Here is a 19,081-nt window from a genome sequence, read left to right on the forward strand (position 1 = left end):
TGTACCTATAGAGCCCTCGAAAAATGCTTTTCCATTGAAAGTACACTATGAGAAATATATGCTAGACACTTAACTGTTCGATACTTCAGTAATAATGTCAGTATTTTACGTACCTATTCCTATAGTACATATCTCCATTGTATTACACCAAAGTAATAGTCATTCTTTAATATGCACGCCACAGCATCATCGTAAGGTTTCTTTTTGTCCGTGATATTTTTATTAACGTTTATTTATGCAATAAACAGCTTCAGGGACCGCATAATACCCAGAAGAATACCGCAGAATAAATACTTGTTAAAATAAAAATACTTTTATTTGCTGTAACAGAATAAATATCTATACAAATGAATTAAACCTAAAAGTTTGTCTGTGATCGCATCATGGACTTTTTACCCGATTACGAAGGGTAACGTTTAACGAGGGTATGTATGTTATATGTACTTATGTCTCATTCTTTAGCTTGCCCTACAGCCCGATCGATATTCACGAACTTAACATACATATGAGGTGGAGTTGGATTCGTTTAAATTGTGAAAGTGCCATAGGCTATTTTCCCCCTTTTTAGTTAGTTATTCTCAAACAGTTTTTTGTTTTTAATAATTATTATACTTAGCTGTATATTTAAGGTTATCTTCGTAAAGCTTGAATTTGAGCTAATTTTAACAAGACTGCCACGAAAACGTTGTGAATCTTAGACAGTTACCTACATACTCTCAACATCAATTCCCAAAATTAAATAAAATCCCGGATAAAAATTAAAAAAATACACAAATGTCACAAGTAAAGTCGCCGGGTAAGATCGTATAAAACATAAACACATCGACATATATACAGGTCCTTGTATTTATTGTATTTATTTATTGTCATTGGAATGTCCACAAAAAGGGTGTGTCGGAAATGGCTGGAGGGCCAGTCGGGACGGCACACGACGGAATGCCGCAGCGCAGATGATACCACAAAAACAACACGATTCATTATTGCAATTATCGTGAGTACTTACGAAAACAATGTCGAACACAACAACAATGAATCCGCGGTATGTTTGTTTACAATTCAAAAGGAATGGATTGGACTTGAAAGGATCGGAGTAAATGTTTATAGAGTGACATTTTTATGTATTTTAAGAACAATAATAAGAACGACGCTATGAATTTTACCGTGTTCTGGCTTATAAGTGTCTAGTAATTCTGATATACGAGACAGTTATACTTGCTCCTCAGAAATAGACACACAACCTGCATAACGGAGCATACCTGTCTGATGCGCAGAGAGTTCTGGGTTCGATCCCCGGCCAGACAGATCTCTGAATGATAAATTTAGATATCAGTTCTCGGTTTGAGGGTTTGTGTACTCGTCATTGTGTGTGTCATGGGACCCACGACACAGAGGATTTTAGTGAAGAGTGTAAAAAGCGTGGTTAAAGCTATTGGAACTCCTATTTTATTACTCTTTGGGTTGGTAAAAATAAATAGGAAGTTTACATTATAATTTTTGTAAAGAAGTCTGAAATAGATGCCTACTTCTTTTCAAATAATTGACATAGACGAAGCTGCGGACAAAACCTAGTATAAAATAAACAAAACATTACTTATTGCACTACTAGACACTACAATAACAGACAGGTGCTGAAAACAGGTGCCTGGATATAGTACAAACACGCTGACTTGGGATAATTATATTTTTATAAAACATTGCCCTAATTAGGCGCCATGTGCATGTGATGTGTAAACATTTACTTTCTGTACTTTTATTAGATCATACTCTAAATAAAACGGTCAAGTGCGAGTCGGATTCGCACAGAAAGGGTTCCCTACCGTTACACGTTTTTATATATTACAATTATTGCAATATTACAAGATAAGACAAAAACAGCGAAATGTGCCGAAAAAATATGTTTCTTGATTGCGCCACCTGATTTTCAATGTTATTAGTTTTACTTATAGCATCTACAATAGTATGTAGAAAACATTTACTAAATATTAACAAAATGCACTACTAACCTTTTACGATACAACCATGTGAACGACGAAAATATCGAAGCTTTCTAAAGTTTGTACGTAAATAAAGCTTTTTAATAACAATATGTACTAAGCACACAGAAAACATGATACAAGTATCAAAGATTTTGTTCGAATTTCGATATTGTCTATGCATCATGTATTTCTGAGGAAAATAAAGTTGCATATGCATGTGATGTTACATTGAATACGCTTAAGATATTCTACGACATCGCGAATTCCTGATAATTCATTAAGGGAGCTTTATATGCGTTGGTTTCTTCGTAAGCTATTTATTCCATTCGCACATAATGCTCATATAAGTCTTTATTGACATTTAAATTATGTAACTTCACACGGTAAATGGAAACGCACTTTACAATTGTTATTTCAATACCAATACCAATCTGAGAATCGATACAGTTGTCTTTATGGTAACTTGATTCGTGGAAAGTTGAATACTGGAACCATATTTGGATTAAGTGGTTGATGATGAATTTGTAATTAGTGTTTTTGCAGTTTTTACGCGGATCTGAGCTATAGAATCCTGCAAAGTTTCTTTACAATGGGTTTGATTAAGACCCTGAAGATTTCGGCAAGTAATGTTATTATTTTAACTTTTTAGGTACTTTAACTTTAACTTTTTTAGGAACTATTTATAAACCGTACTATATCAATACTTAATACAAATATAAAATATAACTGAAATTATACTGTAATAGGAATACTGCTTGATTTAGTCTGCATTCATTATGCTACTATTTTATTATTCACGATGCATGTATAAAATCTACAAACTATGAATATGTTATCAAAAACCGGAAAGTTAATCAAGCTGCACCTTTTTGCCTTATCATGTCACATTATTTATTAATATATCCAGTAAAATTGTATGAATTCGCTTAAGTGTATTCCCGCGTATAAACAAATCGTCACCAACACATTACTCTCTCACTACTGGGCAAGGGTCTCATGTCATAGTCTACCGCGCTACTTCATATACCTTCTTTATAGATCGTTAAATTTCCTTAAAGATCTTTATATTTTTAAAGATCTCTCAGGTTTGCAGATCATTACACGATGTTTTCCTTCACCGTTAAAACAAGTAATAATTGATTTGTCATACGCACGTAACTTTCAAAAATCAGAGGTGGGCCTGGGATGCGAACCTAGGACCCCTCGATCAATATTTCAACCAGTCTACCACTGCTTTACAAAACAAATCACGAAGAGTTTATGTTCAACTCGGCGTCTGGCGACATGGTAATTCCATACATAATATGCATGTTGTACGATCCATGTCACGAAATATACGCATCTTTATGTTGGATGTTTACGTGTTTCACATTGATAACTAAAGTACATGTAATAATGTTTAAAAGCGTATCTACTATCTCCCAGAGAATGTTAACTAGGGTTTGAACTACTTTTCGACCTTTAAATACGAAGTTAGAAACAAAGTATAGAATATTAAAATAAATATGGACTAGAAAATCTATAAAATACAAAATAAAAGCTGTTTATCGTTTTAGCTTTCGATTTAATTATTTATTATGAGTATTATTTAGTAGTATATTTATTAAGAATTATGATCTCATAACAACAGACTCGCTTATTATCTACGTACATTTTATATCACTCGTATTTTAGGTAATTAGTGTTATTAACTTCAGTTAAATAAAACAAAAAAAACACCCATTCAAATATAATACAAAACGCATAAAGTACTTAAAATATGTAATACAAAACGCCCCTATTGTGAAAGCAAAATTATGTTTAACGCTTTATACTCTGTGTATTAAATATATTATACACGAGCTTTTGCCCGCGGCTTCGCTCGCGTAACGAAGTAATATTATTAACTAAGAAAATTTATACAAACTTTCATCCCCTATTTTATCCCCTTGGGGGTACAATTGATTAAAATCCTTTCTTAGCGGATGCCTACGTCATAACATCTACCTGCATGCCAAATTTCAGCCCGATCCGTCTAGTGGTTTGGGCTGTGCGTTGATAGATCACTCAGTCAGTCAGTCACCTTTGAGTTATATATATTTAGATAGGTGGTACACATAATAAAATGCTACCGTTACGATGGACGCTAGCATTAATCTTAGACAAGATGCGCGCGCGCCTTCCATCTGACTAACGAGCACATTTATCAACACGTTAATGTTTACGAAGCTGGTTCACTACGTCACCGTATCACACAATACAACCTACAATCAGACGAATCCAATTATTGTATGAAATAAATGTGTGAGCTCGAAACAAACAACAGCATTCGTCTGTGAAGTTAATGGGAAAATTTTGATTTGAATTTCGAAAGAAAGTTGAACTGATTTTAAATAATTTGTTTATAAGTGTCTAGAAAAAATATCTTTGAAAAGTCTTGATATCTGAAATCCATAGAACACCTTAAAAAGGAAACAACAATATTATGTTATTTTCTCATTTTTTCTGATGCTGTCATGTTCCATAGAACAAGTAGAGTCTTCAAGCTCTATCGAAAGTCACGTCAGATATTATTATTAAGTACACTTTAATAAATGCTTGGAGTCACGAGTCGCAAAAGCCTTTTAAATAAATTAACTCGTTTTAGGATCCCGTACCTAAGGGTAAAAAGTAATCCTTTTACTAAGGTTCCGCTGTGTAATAGATAGACAGTTGAAATTGTTACAGAGTATGTGGCCGCGATAACAACAAATTCTGAAAATAAAAAAATAAAAAATAATCGGGTCGCCAACTCACCATATAAGAAACCACTATCTTTGAGCGTATTTCGCTTTATTTGTTGAACCGCAATAGTTAAGATAGTTCAAATTTTCATAATACACTTATTCCTATGGTTGCTACGATAAATACTAAAAATTAAAATTAATTCAAATTTTGTGGCATGGAACCCTTCGTGTGTGTGTTTGGTTCACACTTGGCCAATTATTTACACACAAAATCAATTAGCGTTTGGTTATGAAAAATATTGCCGCCGCAAGTTGAAGGGGTCGAATGTAAACATTGTAGGACGAACGTGAGTCGAACGGTAGATAGTTATTGAAATACCTTGTGTAAGCACGTGCACCTGTTCAAAGAGGATTGTTTAAAGACGCACTAGGCACGATCGTAGGCAAGCGTTTCTCAAACTTACAGCTCCACGTAACATCTATTCGATTTTCAAAATAACGGCGAAGCGTCATAAACACCTGGATGCATTTTTGTGGATAGAACAATATAGTGTATTTTAATACCACAGTCACTTTTGACGTAGTGGGCTTGATTCTCAAATATGTTGATTCTGAGAGCAATTTTCCTTTGATTTATTGAGCAAGCTACGCAGCCGCCACTATGTACATTTTGACGCGTACCCCCCACGATTAAGTGGTTAATGCCAAAGGGTACATCGGTACATGTATCCTACTTTGAGAAACCCTGTCATAGACCATTGCGCTTCAGGAACGCTCCTGCATTACCCCAATCATCTCGTTCGCGCTTACGCAACTTTCAGCTTATGCAAGCGGGATAGATATAAACAAAATATTGGTACTGATGCACATTACGCCAGCTCCGTTTCTTCAGTCTTGTGATGTGTAACTTTGAAATAGGTTTGTAGTTTCATGTTACGTACACGAACGAGGGCGCAGTCATAACAAAACTTTATTGAGAGAAACAGCAACCATGCCTAAATATACGAACTCTGTTAACAAACCGTCTTTGAAATCAAACAGCTATTCACGTCTAAATGTTTTTCGTATACTTTTCATCGAGGCAATTTAGCGATGGTTTCGAAATGCACTATGAAAGACTTTTATAAACACAACAATAAGTAGAAAACTACATTCCAATAATATTTAAACATATGTTTTAATACAGAGCTTGACTCTAGGGCCTCTATGTATGGCAAAGACTACTTTAGTAGTACTTTTTTATAAGCGCTATTTCATTAACATCATAGGAGATTACTGTGAGATTAAATTCAAGGCTTGCAATCCAATCAACACCTTCTATCAGCAAGATACTTATATATTGAATGTGCCATACAGTACAAGCTAGCTTGATTACGGTAAATGCTCACTTTATAGAGATACCCTACGCGTAGTAGTCAGTAGGAGTTTTCTAGGGGCATTCGATGGATAGAATAACCCTTCGAACCAGGTTACCACCACCACCACCACCAAGTAGATCAGTAAATGTGAATGTGATTATTGTTAAAATGACCAAAAAATATGATACATCTAATACAATATGCACCTAGGTAAACACAGTTAATCAATTCTAGGAAAATATCCAACGTACATACAACACTTAACTTAACCCCATTTGTTATCAAGAGCTTAAGCTTGTAGTACCTATTGCAACAAGTTGCGGAAGCGATAAGGGCAAAGTAAACAGGAGGGACCGAGATAAAAACGACATCAACTTCACTCATCTGTTCCGAGAACCACAAGAATGATGGACTCTGAGATGAGCGTGAGGCGTTATCTAATAATTATTATGATGTGAAGATTGCTTGTGTAACTACTTTATTTAACTCTTAACTAAAATAGGGACGTTTTTAAATACACAAAGCACATTATTCGTTTACCGTTTTTGCTTAGCGTTGCACAAAATTAGTTTTATTAGTTAGTTTAGATGTTATGTACTCTGTTTTTTTGTTGAATAAATAAATATTTAAAAAGTAAGAAACTGTGTTATAATGAATAAATACTGAAAAAATACAAATTGTTATATTCATATCTATAGTTTATTTCTAATTCGAGCAAATGGAAAAATAATCAAAAGTCGAAATCAATAATTCGAATCCGCAAACAAATACTTTTAAATTTCGCTTTTTCCAATTTTCTAATCATTCAATATGCTGCCATACAAAATATTAATGACTTTAACAATAATTAAAGAAGATTGATAGGACCATTGCGTGCACCAATTAAATCATGACCCATTGTGAGAACGGACGATATAACGTTAAGAATTAACGCGTCTGCCGCAGATCAATTTAAAGGCTAACAAATTCACAGGCGTTTTGTTTCGTTAATTATATTTTAAATTTTGAAACTAGTTGAACACGCTTAATAACAGTTTAGGTACCTACTTAGAGTAGATACGTGCATCAAGTCCATAATAAATGTGCATTTGAAGGTCATAGAGAATAAGAAAAGTCTATCGGTCAGTGACTTTACCAGTCAAACCTCTAAATTACCAGCGTTTAATTAAATGAAATGAAATGATAAAGATGATATAAAATTTTATATAATGTATTAACCGACCCGGCAAACGTTGTGTTGCCATATAAATAAAAAAATGTTAAGAGTGAACAACCCCCTACACTTACACTTTATACATTTAGGGGTATGAAATGAGATAAATAATAATAATAATAATAATAATAATAATATTCTTTATTGTACCCAAAAAAAGAACACAAAACAAAACATACAATTTTGGACGATACAAAAGGCGGTCTTATCGCTAAAACAGCGATCTCTTCCAGACAACCTTAGGATGAGGAGTTAAAGAAGAGATGACTTAAAATAATAGGGAGGGTGCAATTAAATGATAGATGCAGGACTAATATATAAAATTAAGTGTAAATATAGAGATAGCATACTATAGAACAAATAATAAATAAAGGGGAAAGAAGCTGAAAAAAAAAAAAAAAAAAAAAAAAAATATAAAATTACAAAAAGAAAGTTAACACAGTTTTATAGGTGAATAGCAAGAGCACAGATTTTGGGAGGAAAAATAGTTAGAGGTGAAGGTAGTGAGATTTTACGAGATTTTTGAAGGAGTATAAGGATTGGGAGTAACGAATAGATACAGGGAGGGAGTTCCAAAGACGGATAGCGGATACAGTGTAGGATTTTTTGTAAAAAGAAGTTGAGTGAGAGGGAGTACAGAGAGCAAGATTTTCTGAGGAACGAAGGGTTCGGTCATGGGACAAGTGGAGGAACTGGAAGCGTTGTTTGAGGTAAGGAGGAGCGGTTGGATTAAATAGTAAACAATAGAGAAGAGATAGAATATGAGCATTCCGGCGAAGGCGAATTGGGAGCCACTTGAGTTTAGCACGATATTCTGAAACGTGGTCATATTTTCTTAGGCCGAATATAAACCGTATACATAAGTTTTGGAGTCGCTCAAGCTTATTTAATTGCTCCTCGGTAATGTCGGGATAACACACATCAGCATAGTCAAGTATTGGTAAGAGGAGGGACTGTGCAAGCGTAATTTTAGTTGGAATGGGTAAAACATTTTTTAGCCTACGTAGCGAGCTCACTGCAGCAAAGAGCTTTCTACTGACCTCTGAGATCTGAGGTATCCATGAAAGGTGTTGGTCCATGTAGATACCCAGATTCTTGACCTTATTGCTATAGGGAATACGCACATCATCCAGTACGATTGGTGGTAACTGGTGCCAATCGATCCTAGAGATCAGACGCGAACTCCCTATGATAATAGCCTGAGACTTGGTAGCATTTAATTTTAGGCCAAAGGTTTTACTCCAAGTCGAGATACAATCCAAATCAGCATTAGTAATCCTGATGGCGTTGGGTAAGTTGTTCAAGCAAGCATGATTGTAGACTTGTAAATCATCTGCATATAGATGGTAGAGCGAAGTGAGATGAAGACTAATAGAATTTATGAAAATAGTAAACAGGAGAGGAGACAACACGCCACCTTGCGGTACACCGGCAACCGTATTCAACCAGTACGAAAATTTGTCATCAATTTGAATCCGCTGCCGGCGGCCATGCAAGTAACTATGAAACCAGTCAATAGCCGTCGGAGATATGTAGAGAGAACGCAAGACCCCCAAGAGGATATCGAAATCAACAGCATTGAACGCATTGCTGAAATCCAACAGCGTCAACACCGTCAGCTGTTGATTATCCATCCCCATGCGTATGTCGTCCGTGATTTTTAGCAATGCAGTAGCCGTACTATGACCAGGACGGAAACCGGATTGTAAAGGATTAAGTAGAGCATTAGCGGACAGAAAAGAGCTAAGCTGATGGTGGATGAGGCGCTCGAGGACTTTAGATAAGAAAGGAAGTATGGATATGGGTCTGAAGTCCCCAAATTCGGAAGGGTTGGACTTTTTGGGTAAAGGGATGACATGGGCATCTTTCCAAATGGAAGGGAAGGAATTATTACGGACGGAACTATTCAGCAAGGACGTAATGCAAGGGAGAAGTATGTCAAGGAGAGGGATGATCATTTTACGGCTAATGCAATCACTGCCGACCGCATTAGATGGTATGGAGAGTATTGCCCCCTCGACATCACGATCCGAAAATTGACTAAACGAAAATAAAGGAGAGGTTGGATTGGGAATATGTGACAGTTGATTTAGAGTTTTTGCTTTTGTTTCGCTATCAATGGAAGACGTGACAGAGAAGTGACGATTTAAATCGTTTAGGTCGAGATTGTGCGGAAGAGAATTATTTGGTGATTTCCCAATTCCTAAAGTTTTTAAAAATTTCCAGACCCTGCTAGGGTCTTCATTTTGAACAGACTTATGAATATGGCGTCGTTGTAGATCTCTACACATCATATTGCACCGATTTCTTGCGAACTTATACCGCTCAAGATTACCTTCGCTGGAATCTAGCTTGTACCTCGCTTTGGCTGAGTTTTTCTTATTAATTAAAGACCTCAAGTCGTCAGTGAGCCAAGGAGCTGGTGGATGTCGTATGCGGACTGGACGAACAGGGGCGTGCAAATCGTACAGTTGTACTAATAAGGAGTTAAAGAGTTCCACCTGTTCGTCGACAGTGCTTACACACTCAATGACACCCCAATCAATATTGGCAGCGTCTTGGCGAAGCTTTGCAATATCCATTCCACTGAAATTACGCTGAAGGAGAATCTTTGACTTAGCTTTTGGAGGACGGATTTTGTATGACATATAGATTATAATAGAGGAGGGAATATAAATAATATTATAGATAGAGGGCCGATTCTCAGACCTACTGAATAAAATTTGGTGAAAATCGATAAAGCCGTTTCGGAGGAGTACGGTAACTAACATTGTGACACGAGAATTTTAAGACAAGATTATTAAGAGGTTATTTTTACATTTAAATTAAGCAAGATGAAAAAGGCATTGTAATTTTTTTTTAAGAATTCGAAAATATCCCACTTCGTTTTATTCCTTCATTATTCAATCGGTAACGATGAAATGCGATTTTAATTCAAAGTTATAGTTCGTATTTTAATAAATTAAAGACATCAAAGCAAGACCTAGCTGTTGAATGGTTTCTCAGAATCATGAAGAGGCAATCCAAGGCTAGCAAAAACTTCCAAGATCTCGGCGCAAATAGTCCTTTCTATAAGCTTTCTTATAGAGTTAGTATAACGTATGTATACGTTGCATACGTTGAAACGTAATCAATCAAGTGTCTGACGAAGCAATCTTTTCCACGTCGCGTTCCCGCCAATTGCTCGAGGATACCAGAGACAATTTTACTTTTTCTAACATTCCAGGCTCGTGCCGATAATTCACGCTTTATATTTATTATTTAGCTATGGTTCTAGCGTTAAAATTTACTGTAGAAAAGCCACAATAAATAACTTCAATGCAGAACTGATTGATATAAGAAAGTAGTGTTCACTTTAAAAAATAATGGATAAGATAGATTTAAGATAAATCAAACAGATAATAGCGTACACGTAAAACTACTTTATTTCAACTTCTGTATATTGTTTATAAATAGCAATTAGTAAAACATGTACAAAATAGTAATTTAACTTGACGGCAGCTCAATTGACATGGCATAATAATTACATACCTTGATGCTACTTAAACTAAAACACATTCTGTAATAACATTTGTAACATCAACGTAAATTGGGCTACATCTGTCATCCGCATTCAACAAAGGAATTTAAATCATGCGTGTGTAAATGATTTTGTAATGACATCCCAGCGACTTGTTAGCCTTCAGAGCATAAATACATAATACAGAGTTGTATTTCATATTTACGCAACTTGATCGTTAGTGCCAATGCACTTTTGTGAAGGTACTTAAATTAATCATAGATTAGTAAAGATTACCTACTCACTCCTAACAAGAAAATTTACCCAGTTTTTAGAGTTGAAATAGTTGCGTAAAAAAGTTTTGCCACGTCTCCGTGCTGTGTCCCTAAAATATTTGAAATAATTATTTATTTATTATGTAAATTACGCAGTATTAGTTATTTATTCGCAAATTTTCTCTAAAAATGTTTATATTTGTCAAGAATTAAAAAAAAGAAACTTACTAATAAGCCGTTTGTGGCTTCATTCAATTTCAAGGCGGCGACGTATCTTTACTAATCTATGAAATTAATATTATGTTTACTAAAGAAGCAAATTTTACTGTTTGTGATCATCTATACATCAAATAAAATACTATTTTCTAAGCGTTTTTATTTCGACGATACTGAAACATGAAATAGAGTACCTATTCACAAAATATGTCTGTCTTTTATTTTTATTATAAGGACAATATACCCACTCCAATATAATAAACCAATTCAAAATGGATTTTCGAGAAAAGGTAATATAATCGTCGTTTATATCTATTTGTATCAAAAATATTTACTGCATTTTAAAACAATTTACATATATGACTTTGAATCCAAAATAGTTAATATAGATATTATTTCACATACTTAATACAAATAGTTTTATAAGTAACTTGAAACATCTTTACATTTCATCGGAGCACAAACAAGGCCAAGAATCTGTGACGGATCGAGGAATGTTGCGGTTAGAAACTGTGACATGTTACACATAATCCTATTTGCAACTCTGTGCAGATAAACATGATATCCCTGGAGTCTAACAAAGTTGATATTGTATCGGGTAAACCTAGAATATGTAAGAGCTATCTTGCGATTTACCAAAGATCGAAATCTGGCAATTTCTACTGAACAAATGTCGAACATTTTTTGGTATGGTTGCATACTTTTTTTAAGTTTTTGCATGCTATATTCATAACGATGGTACGTGAAAATAAAATATATTAATTATATGGTTTATATAATATTTCAAAATAGTAAATGTTTTCAAAATTCGGGCACAAATCTCATCTAAATAAATACATACGCTTTAATCGGTCTTCGCAAAACCAATAGTACTTCGGTCAAAATTTAAAACTAGACAAATCTTTAAAAATATGTTTAAACCGTTTTATTCGTAAAACTGTCTTCTTATACAATGTTTACTTAATACCAAATTAAGTTTGTTATTTTTTTCTCAGTTTATCAACATAAACAGTAGTTTCTTAGTGTAGGACAACTTAAGATTATGATCTGTGTGCAGGTCGGAACAATCACACGTGAATCTCCACAATAAATCGCAACTGTGCAGACACATCAAGTAGAAAAATGTTAGGTTACTAGAAAACTGTAAGACAGATTAAATCACTATTTAAATAGCGGCTAAAACAAAGTTCAAGATACAGTTTGGATAAATTCGATAAGACTTTCTTAAGCAGGTTTAAAGTTAGTAACAAAGTAGTCTTGAATGCGGCATTGAGCCAGTAATTTGAACTGCCGTTCTATCGAGGGGTTCGACGTTCGAATCCCAGGCTCTGTTTTTATAATAATTATGTAAGTATTATAAATTAGACGTTAATTATTATTTCTTGACTTAATTAGACATAAATTATTATTCTCTCAAAGGAAAGACCTGTGCCCAGCAATGTGCCAGTAAAATGGGTTCACGAGCCCTAAATCATTTTTTCTGTCAACCAACACAAAATATTAATGACAAAATCATAAAACTTTGACTTGTAATAAAAAATAATAAGTAAGCTATAGTTATTATGCCCAAAATGAGCTTTCACGCAATAAAATTCTAACGAAAACAGGTTTACGTTATTGGTACAAAAGTCACGTCATCGCTCGACCCTCGGTGGCCATAGGAAGCCATCATCACGTGCCGACATCACATATTCAACTTTGTGGATACTCAAGCAAGAATCACTTTAGTAAGTTGTAAAATGAAGAAGACTTGTGTAAATGAGCGCTCACCGTTATACAGATACGAATGTCACCAACCCATATTGTTGGCTTGCCGGCCATGTTTGCTAACCTTTTAGAAAAACACTTCACATGTGACTGTAACGTGATATTCTGCCACTTACAATAAGCCTGGTACGTATACCTCCTTGTTTTGATCACAATAGACTACGCTCAAAAGCTTTTACTTTTTGAGTAAAAGTAGAGTGAAAATGTTTTAGTTATAATAAATAGTGGCTGTAGTTAATTATTATCATACTCTAAAATATACTGTTGGGAACATTAAGAACTACAAAATTATATACATACTATGCTAGGATAGTGAGAAATTGGAAAATAATTATAATTTTACTTTTTGGTAACATCGTACTCGTAGCTACACGAGGTAATGGCGGGTTGAATTCGGATTAGTTTTTGAAATTTTGATGAAAAACCTATTCATCTAAAACCTAACTACTTAATATTATAAATGCGATAGTGCGTTTGTTTGTTACGCTTTCACACCTTAACTACCAAAGCGATTGTGCTGAAATTTTGTACACGCGTTATCAGAGGTCCAGAAATGGACATAGAATAATTTTTAATCCGAAAAAAAGTAGTGCTCAAGAGGAATAGATAAAGATAGTTGTGATTGACCTCTGACCGCGAGAGTAGACGGGTAAAAGGTATTACTATTATATATAAAAGAAAATTATCAATCTTACCTGCACCGCACTGTTCAAGAAGCAGTTGTTCTGTCCGGGCGCGTTCCAGAGTCCCTTAGTGGTGTGGAAGATCCCGGAGTCCCTGGAGTTGTCCCGCGAGTGCTGCGGCCGCAGCTCGCCGTCCCGGTACTCGTGCGCGGGGAGCGCCATCGCCGCAGCCATCACTACCACCGATCCGGGTTGAACAACACGCGAGCTACCGTCATTTTTGTACCTGAACAACAACAATTATTATGCTTTATAATACTCTCTTTTCCGCTCACGAGTGTGAAATTATTCACAAATTATGTAAAAATATATATTTTTCAGTATCTATTCGAAAATTATTTCAAAATTTGTCGAGGTCCTTTTCTTCGGAGACCTTTATTTGAAAAAAATAGTTGTTGTCAAGAATCGTTAAAGATTAAGGTAGAGTGTAACGCTCGACCGCATTTTTTTCATTAGACGACGCTTTTTTAAAATAGTGACTTCTCTAAAAAAATATTGGTTTTACTAACTTGTAATAACTTTTACTAACTTATAAATATTATTTTACTGACCTACCTACGTCAAATCTACTATTTTAAATGGACGCTAGCTTAAGCCAGTAAAACATAGAAATAAAATTCAAGAAATTTATATTTAACGTTTGTCTAGTTACGTGAGTGATATGTGGCAGTGATAGCCTAGTGGTTAAGAAACGCGGCCTCTCGATCGAGGGGTCCGAGGTTCAAATCCCAGGCACGCACCTCTGATTTTCAAATTTATGTGCGTATTAGAAATTAATTATCACTTGCTTAAACGGTGAAGGAAAACATCGTGAGGAAACCTGCATACCTGAGAGATATTAATCTTAAAGGTATGTGAAGTCTACCAATACGCACTTGGCCAGCGCGGTGGACTATGGCCTAATCTTTCTCATTCTGAGAGGAGACCCGTGCCCAGCAGTGGGACAGTAATGGGTTGATGATGATGATGATGATTTGTCTAGTTTATTTCTACGTTACAGTTTATAACTAAGTCATTTACTTTGAATAACGTTTATTCTTTATTTCACATCATTCAACTCACTCCATTAGATGATATGAGAAATTTTATTGTGAAAGTCTGTCTGCCAAGGCGTGCGGAATCGCGAACAAAAAGCTTCATATCTATTGATATATCAGTAGAAACTTAATTTAGGTATTAGTTCGTACTAAGTAAGTATATTATTCTTGCATTTTTGTTACTTATTTATTAAGTTTCTAGTTGTATTATCATATTTTCATACAATTTCCGCACTGTCAATGTACAACATTTTGTTAGAACTCTAATATATTAAAAATACCTTTGCATTGATAATTGCCACCCCATCAAACGTTCTAATTCATTGATTGCTACCTTGCAAACGACCAAAGAATTATCCGGACGTATTTGGATTTATCCTATAAAATAAAATACAGATGTGTATTTGTAGACACCAGCTGACTTAATGAGTCCGCTCAGTCTTCAAAACGACGACTAAAACTTTTTGTGCTTGATGTTCCTTTTCCAAGCTCAAAAGCGCCAAGTCCTGACTACATAAGTCCTAGCTATAACCGAAATAAGTTTAAAAATATGTCACGACACTGTTATGGTGTATCGTATTAATTGCACAATGCTAACAATCCTTTCACTGTTCAGCTATGAGTACCTATTGTTCGACATGATGGCTGTGACATCTGACTACAATGGATTTTTGTTCCGAGGTTGACTTTTAATATTAACAGATCTTAAGTAACCCGGATGACGTCTCGAAAGAAATTGGGAGCGTATTGTTTAGTCGTAATAATATACAGGCATATTTTTCTAACATTTTACTAACTCTTCCTCATAAAAAATATAATACGTCTAAAAGAAAACAAAATCCTGGCTGCTTATCGAAATTCATCGTTCTGATACTTGTTTTGCCGAGAATAAAAACTCTTGACGTGGCAGTTTGGTATCGAGACCTCTGGTCGTCAATTATTTATTGTTAACAACTTCGGAAAACTTGGAAAATGTGTAATAAAGTAATATAATAAAAAAGAATTATTAATAAGTATTAACAACACTTAAGAAACCTCATTTCAAAATGCATAATTGTGAAACATCAAATTGCGTGATCATTTTCTCACGATTTTAGAGAATGTCCATCAAAAATGTATAAAGAACACGAATGCAACGGTTAACGATTTCTATATAATACAGTGAAACTTGGTTAAGTGGGACCTGGATAAGTGAGAAACCTCCATAACTGGAACTCATGCTGAGGTCCCAACACTTTGGCACTGAATTACCTCTGTTAGTGGGACGAGGTAAACCTCTATATCTGGGATTTGTTCTTTCGATTTATCATCATAGTTACCTCTATAACTGAGACAGCGAGTAAATTTTATATGCATAAACCTCTGTAACTGAGATAACATTGTTTGTTTACTCATTCTTATTCTACCCACAAATTCCACACGTAATTCCAAGTACGTAAGTACAAATTTTGAGCTTCAATTACCTTCAGTTTTAGTTTCGCTTTATTATCATACAGATGTTTATTTGAAAAATGTCAAAACGAAAGCTACTATCGTTATCATTACGTGAAAAACTGAAGTTAATATCCGTTTATGAAATTGGGAAGAATGGAACCCTCTGTAAATGAGACCGATATTTATTTATACCTGTATATCTGAGACACTGGGTAAGTGGAATACCTCTATAAGTGAAACGACATTGCAGGTCCCTTGATGTCTCACTTAACCAGGTTTCACTGTAATACAATTTGCATAAGACACATAACCTACTGCAATGTTGTTGCTAAAAATCGAATAACAATTTTGTTATATAATAAAAATGACCGCGAAATTTTATGTGCTCTAACGTTAAAAACAAACATTAATATTACGTAAAAATGAGCTAAGTTTATTTTCTCTTTAATTCATGTTGTTCTTAAATTACCGAGCTTCGTCTACCCTTCCGTGGGATCAAGAAAGACGGGGACACGTAGCACTTAAAATAATGACAATCATTACATGATTATGGAATGTCCATGGTCACCCGTTATAAAATCAGAAGCAATCATAGCCTGTGACATCCTTAATGACTGCTACCTGGGGCCAAACAGACAAGAAACGATTCAACCCAAGGACTGCTAGCGAATTGCTAACTAAATTACCGTAGTCAAAAAAGATACAAGCAAACGTGATATCGGCAAACAAGAAATCTTTATTACGACAATCGTAAGATATTGCCAAATATGTATTTTAAAGTTTAAAACTATTTTTTTGTCCTTCTCTCTCTACACAATCTTAACCGATTTACGTCACGATGAGCCAGTGAAGTGTTAAAAAAAGTAGTTTCCAAGTAGATGTCACTACTGCAGCAACTTTAAAACTCGGAAATATTCCTGCTATTGCACGCGAGCACAGTTGAACAAAGGAAGAGATAAAAACTAAAGTTTATACTGAGTATAGCAAAATTTTAAAAATTCTTTCTCAAACAAAACAGTTCATATCCTGCTATTATTAAATTTAGTCACGGCATCAAAGTTCAAGCGACCGCGTGTTCGTTAATGAGTTACAGGGAGCAATCCGTGCTTAGCCGCATTCCTGGCTCGGCGCTTGATTATCCTCTTATATGGCGACACGCCGTGTCCTCAGTACGGAAGCATGTTACGTAGATAAAAAAAGAATTCCGAGGTGATGTCGCTACTGTCTGAGCATAAAATCTAATTAAAGGTATTTCTTGGCACGGTAACGTCTCAGCTAATTAGATAGTTTATTGAAGGTCTGTATTGCGGTTAAGTAAAGGTATGGATTTGTGCCAAGTTTTAAGTGTCTTTTTACTATACTGCGGAAGGTAATGTTTTTTGAGAGTATGTGTGTATGTCTCATTTTTTGATGCCTTACAGCCAAACCAGCTTGACGGATTGTAAAATGGACGTTAACGATGGATTAGCCTAACGATAACTTTTTATTTTTACAATAATTGGCTAGTAATTTGTAAAAATTCTGTTTCCTATTTGAGAGCATAAAGCTACAAAGAATAATAGCCATGACAAAACGTTTATGTGCGCCCAACTCAACATAAAATCGTAAGTTTATCTAAACGTTGTCCTAGAACAGTTTTATTAACCTGTATATATTTTACGGTAGAGTTAATTATAATCATATATTTATGTTTTAACATTAAAATGTCTCATGTAGGTCAATCCATTCACTAATATCATCATCATATTATGCCTACTATATTTATAATAGTGAATCACATAAAACAGTTTCATGGGAACAAAAAGCTAATGGTTAGTTGTATAATTTTCACAAAACTAAGTACCTATGCAAAAGATCATTAGAAGTCAGAAAAAAGGCAAAACAAATTTTCAAGACCGTTATGTTCTCACGCCGGCAACACACGAGTCACACTTGACTCTGTGTCGATAAATATTTTTTTGCAGAACGATCTCTTTGACAGACTTTATTACTTTGCCTTTGTACTCCATAGATTAGTAAAGATTACTCACTCCTAACAAGAAAATGTACCCAGTTTTGAGAATTGAAATAGTTGCGTAAAAAGTTTTGCCACGTCTCCGTGCTAAAATGTCCCTAAAATATTTGACATATTTATTTATTTATTATGTAAATTACGCAGTATTAGTTATTTATTCGTAAATTTTCTCTAAAAATGTTTTAATTGTCAAGAATTCAAAAAAAGAACTTACTAATAAGCCGTTTGTGGCTTCATTCAATTTCAAGGCGGCGAAGTATCTTTACTAATCTATGTTGTACTCGTAAAAGTTTCAGAGTGCAAATAAATATGCAAGTTTTTCTTTGAATTTGTAGATAAGTATAAGTAAGTAGTAAGATAAGTATTTAAAGGCGCTCTACATTTACAAAAAAAGTATGTAAATACATTACAAGAGGGTATATTTAAAAATAATTGTGTATGTTAATATTAATTATAAATATCGATATATTCGATATATTAGATTATTCATAAGATTGAAATAGGAAATGAGTGGACCATATGACCTTATATGCCTACCTAAGGCTGGCTAATGCCGCTCATAGACATTTGTAACGAATAAAAGAGGTTCTACCTTAAGCCTATTACAGGTAGGGCTGCCACCTTTTTTATACAGATAAAGTTTACTTTTATAAAAATACTAAATAAGAAATAAAAAAACTTCGTGTACTTTATTGTTGTTGTGTTGTAAAGTATAGAGTACAATTAGTTGAAATAACGTACAATACTTTATTATAAAGTACAGGTGGCAACCCTAATTACAGGGCCTACGTTGCCACTATTGAGCATTAAAATGGTCGCCTCATATATAAGTCAGCCAGCATCCATACCCTACCTCTAAAAGACAAGAACTGCTTCACGTGAGAAAAAGATGTTGCGGTGGTAC

General features: G+C 34.6%; 1 protein-coding gene across 1 annotated transcript in view; it reads right to left on the reverse strand.

Annotated features, from left to right (window-relative positions):
* The window catches only part of ec (ubiquitin specific peptidase echinus), an 85,909-nt gene extending 72,028 nt beyond the window's left edge, over positions 1–13,881 (reverse strand). The window contains exon 1 of the mRNA XM_073083743.1: positions 13,705–13,881. Within this exon, the coding sequence (XP_072939844.1) occupies positions 13,705–13,866 (162 nt within the window). The 5' untranslated portion in view covers positions 13,867–13,881. The remainder of the gene's footprint in view (positions 1–13,704) is intronic.
* Between the last annotated feature and the right edge of the window lie 5,200 nt (positions 13,882–19,081).

Source organism: Epargyreus clarus, unplaced genomic scaffold (assembly GCF_041222505.1).
Source record: "Epargyreus clarus isolate Ecla_fem2 unplaced genomic scaffold, WU_Ecla_fem_2.2 ptg000019l, whole genome shotgun sequence".
Taxonomy (NCBI): domain Eukaryota; kingdom Metazoa; phylum Arthropoda; class Insecta; order Lepidoptera; family Hesperiidae; genus Epargyreus; species Epargyreus clarus.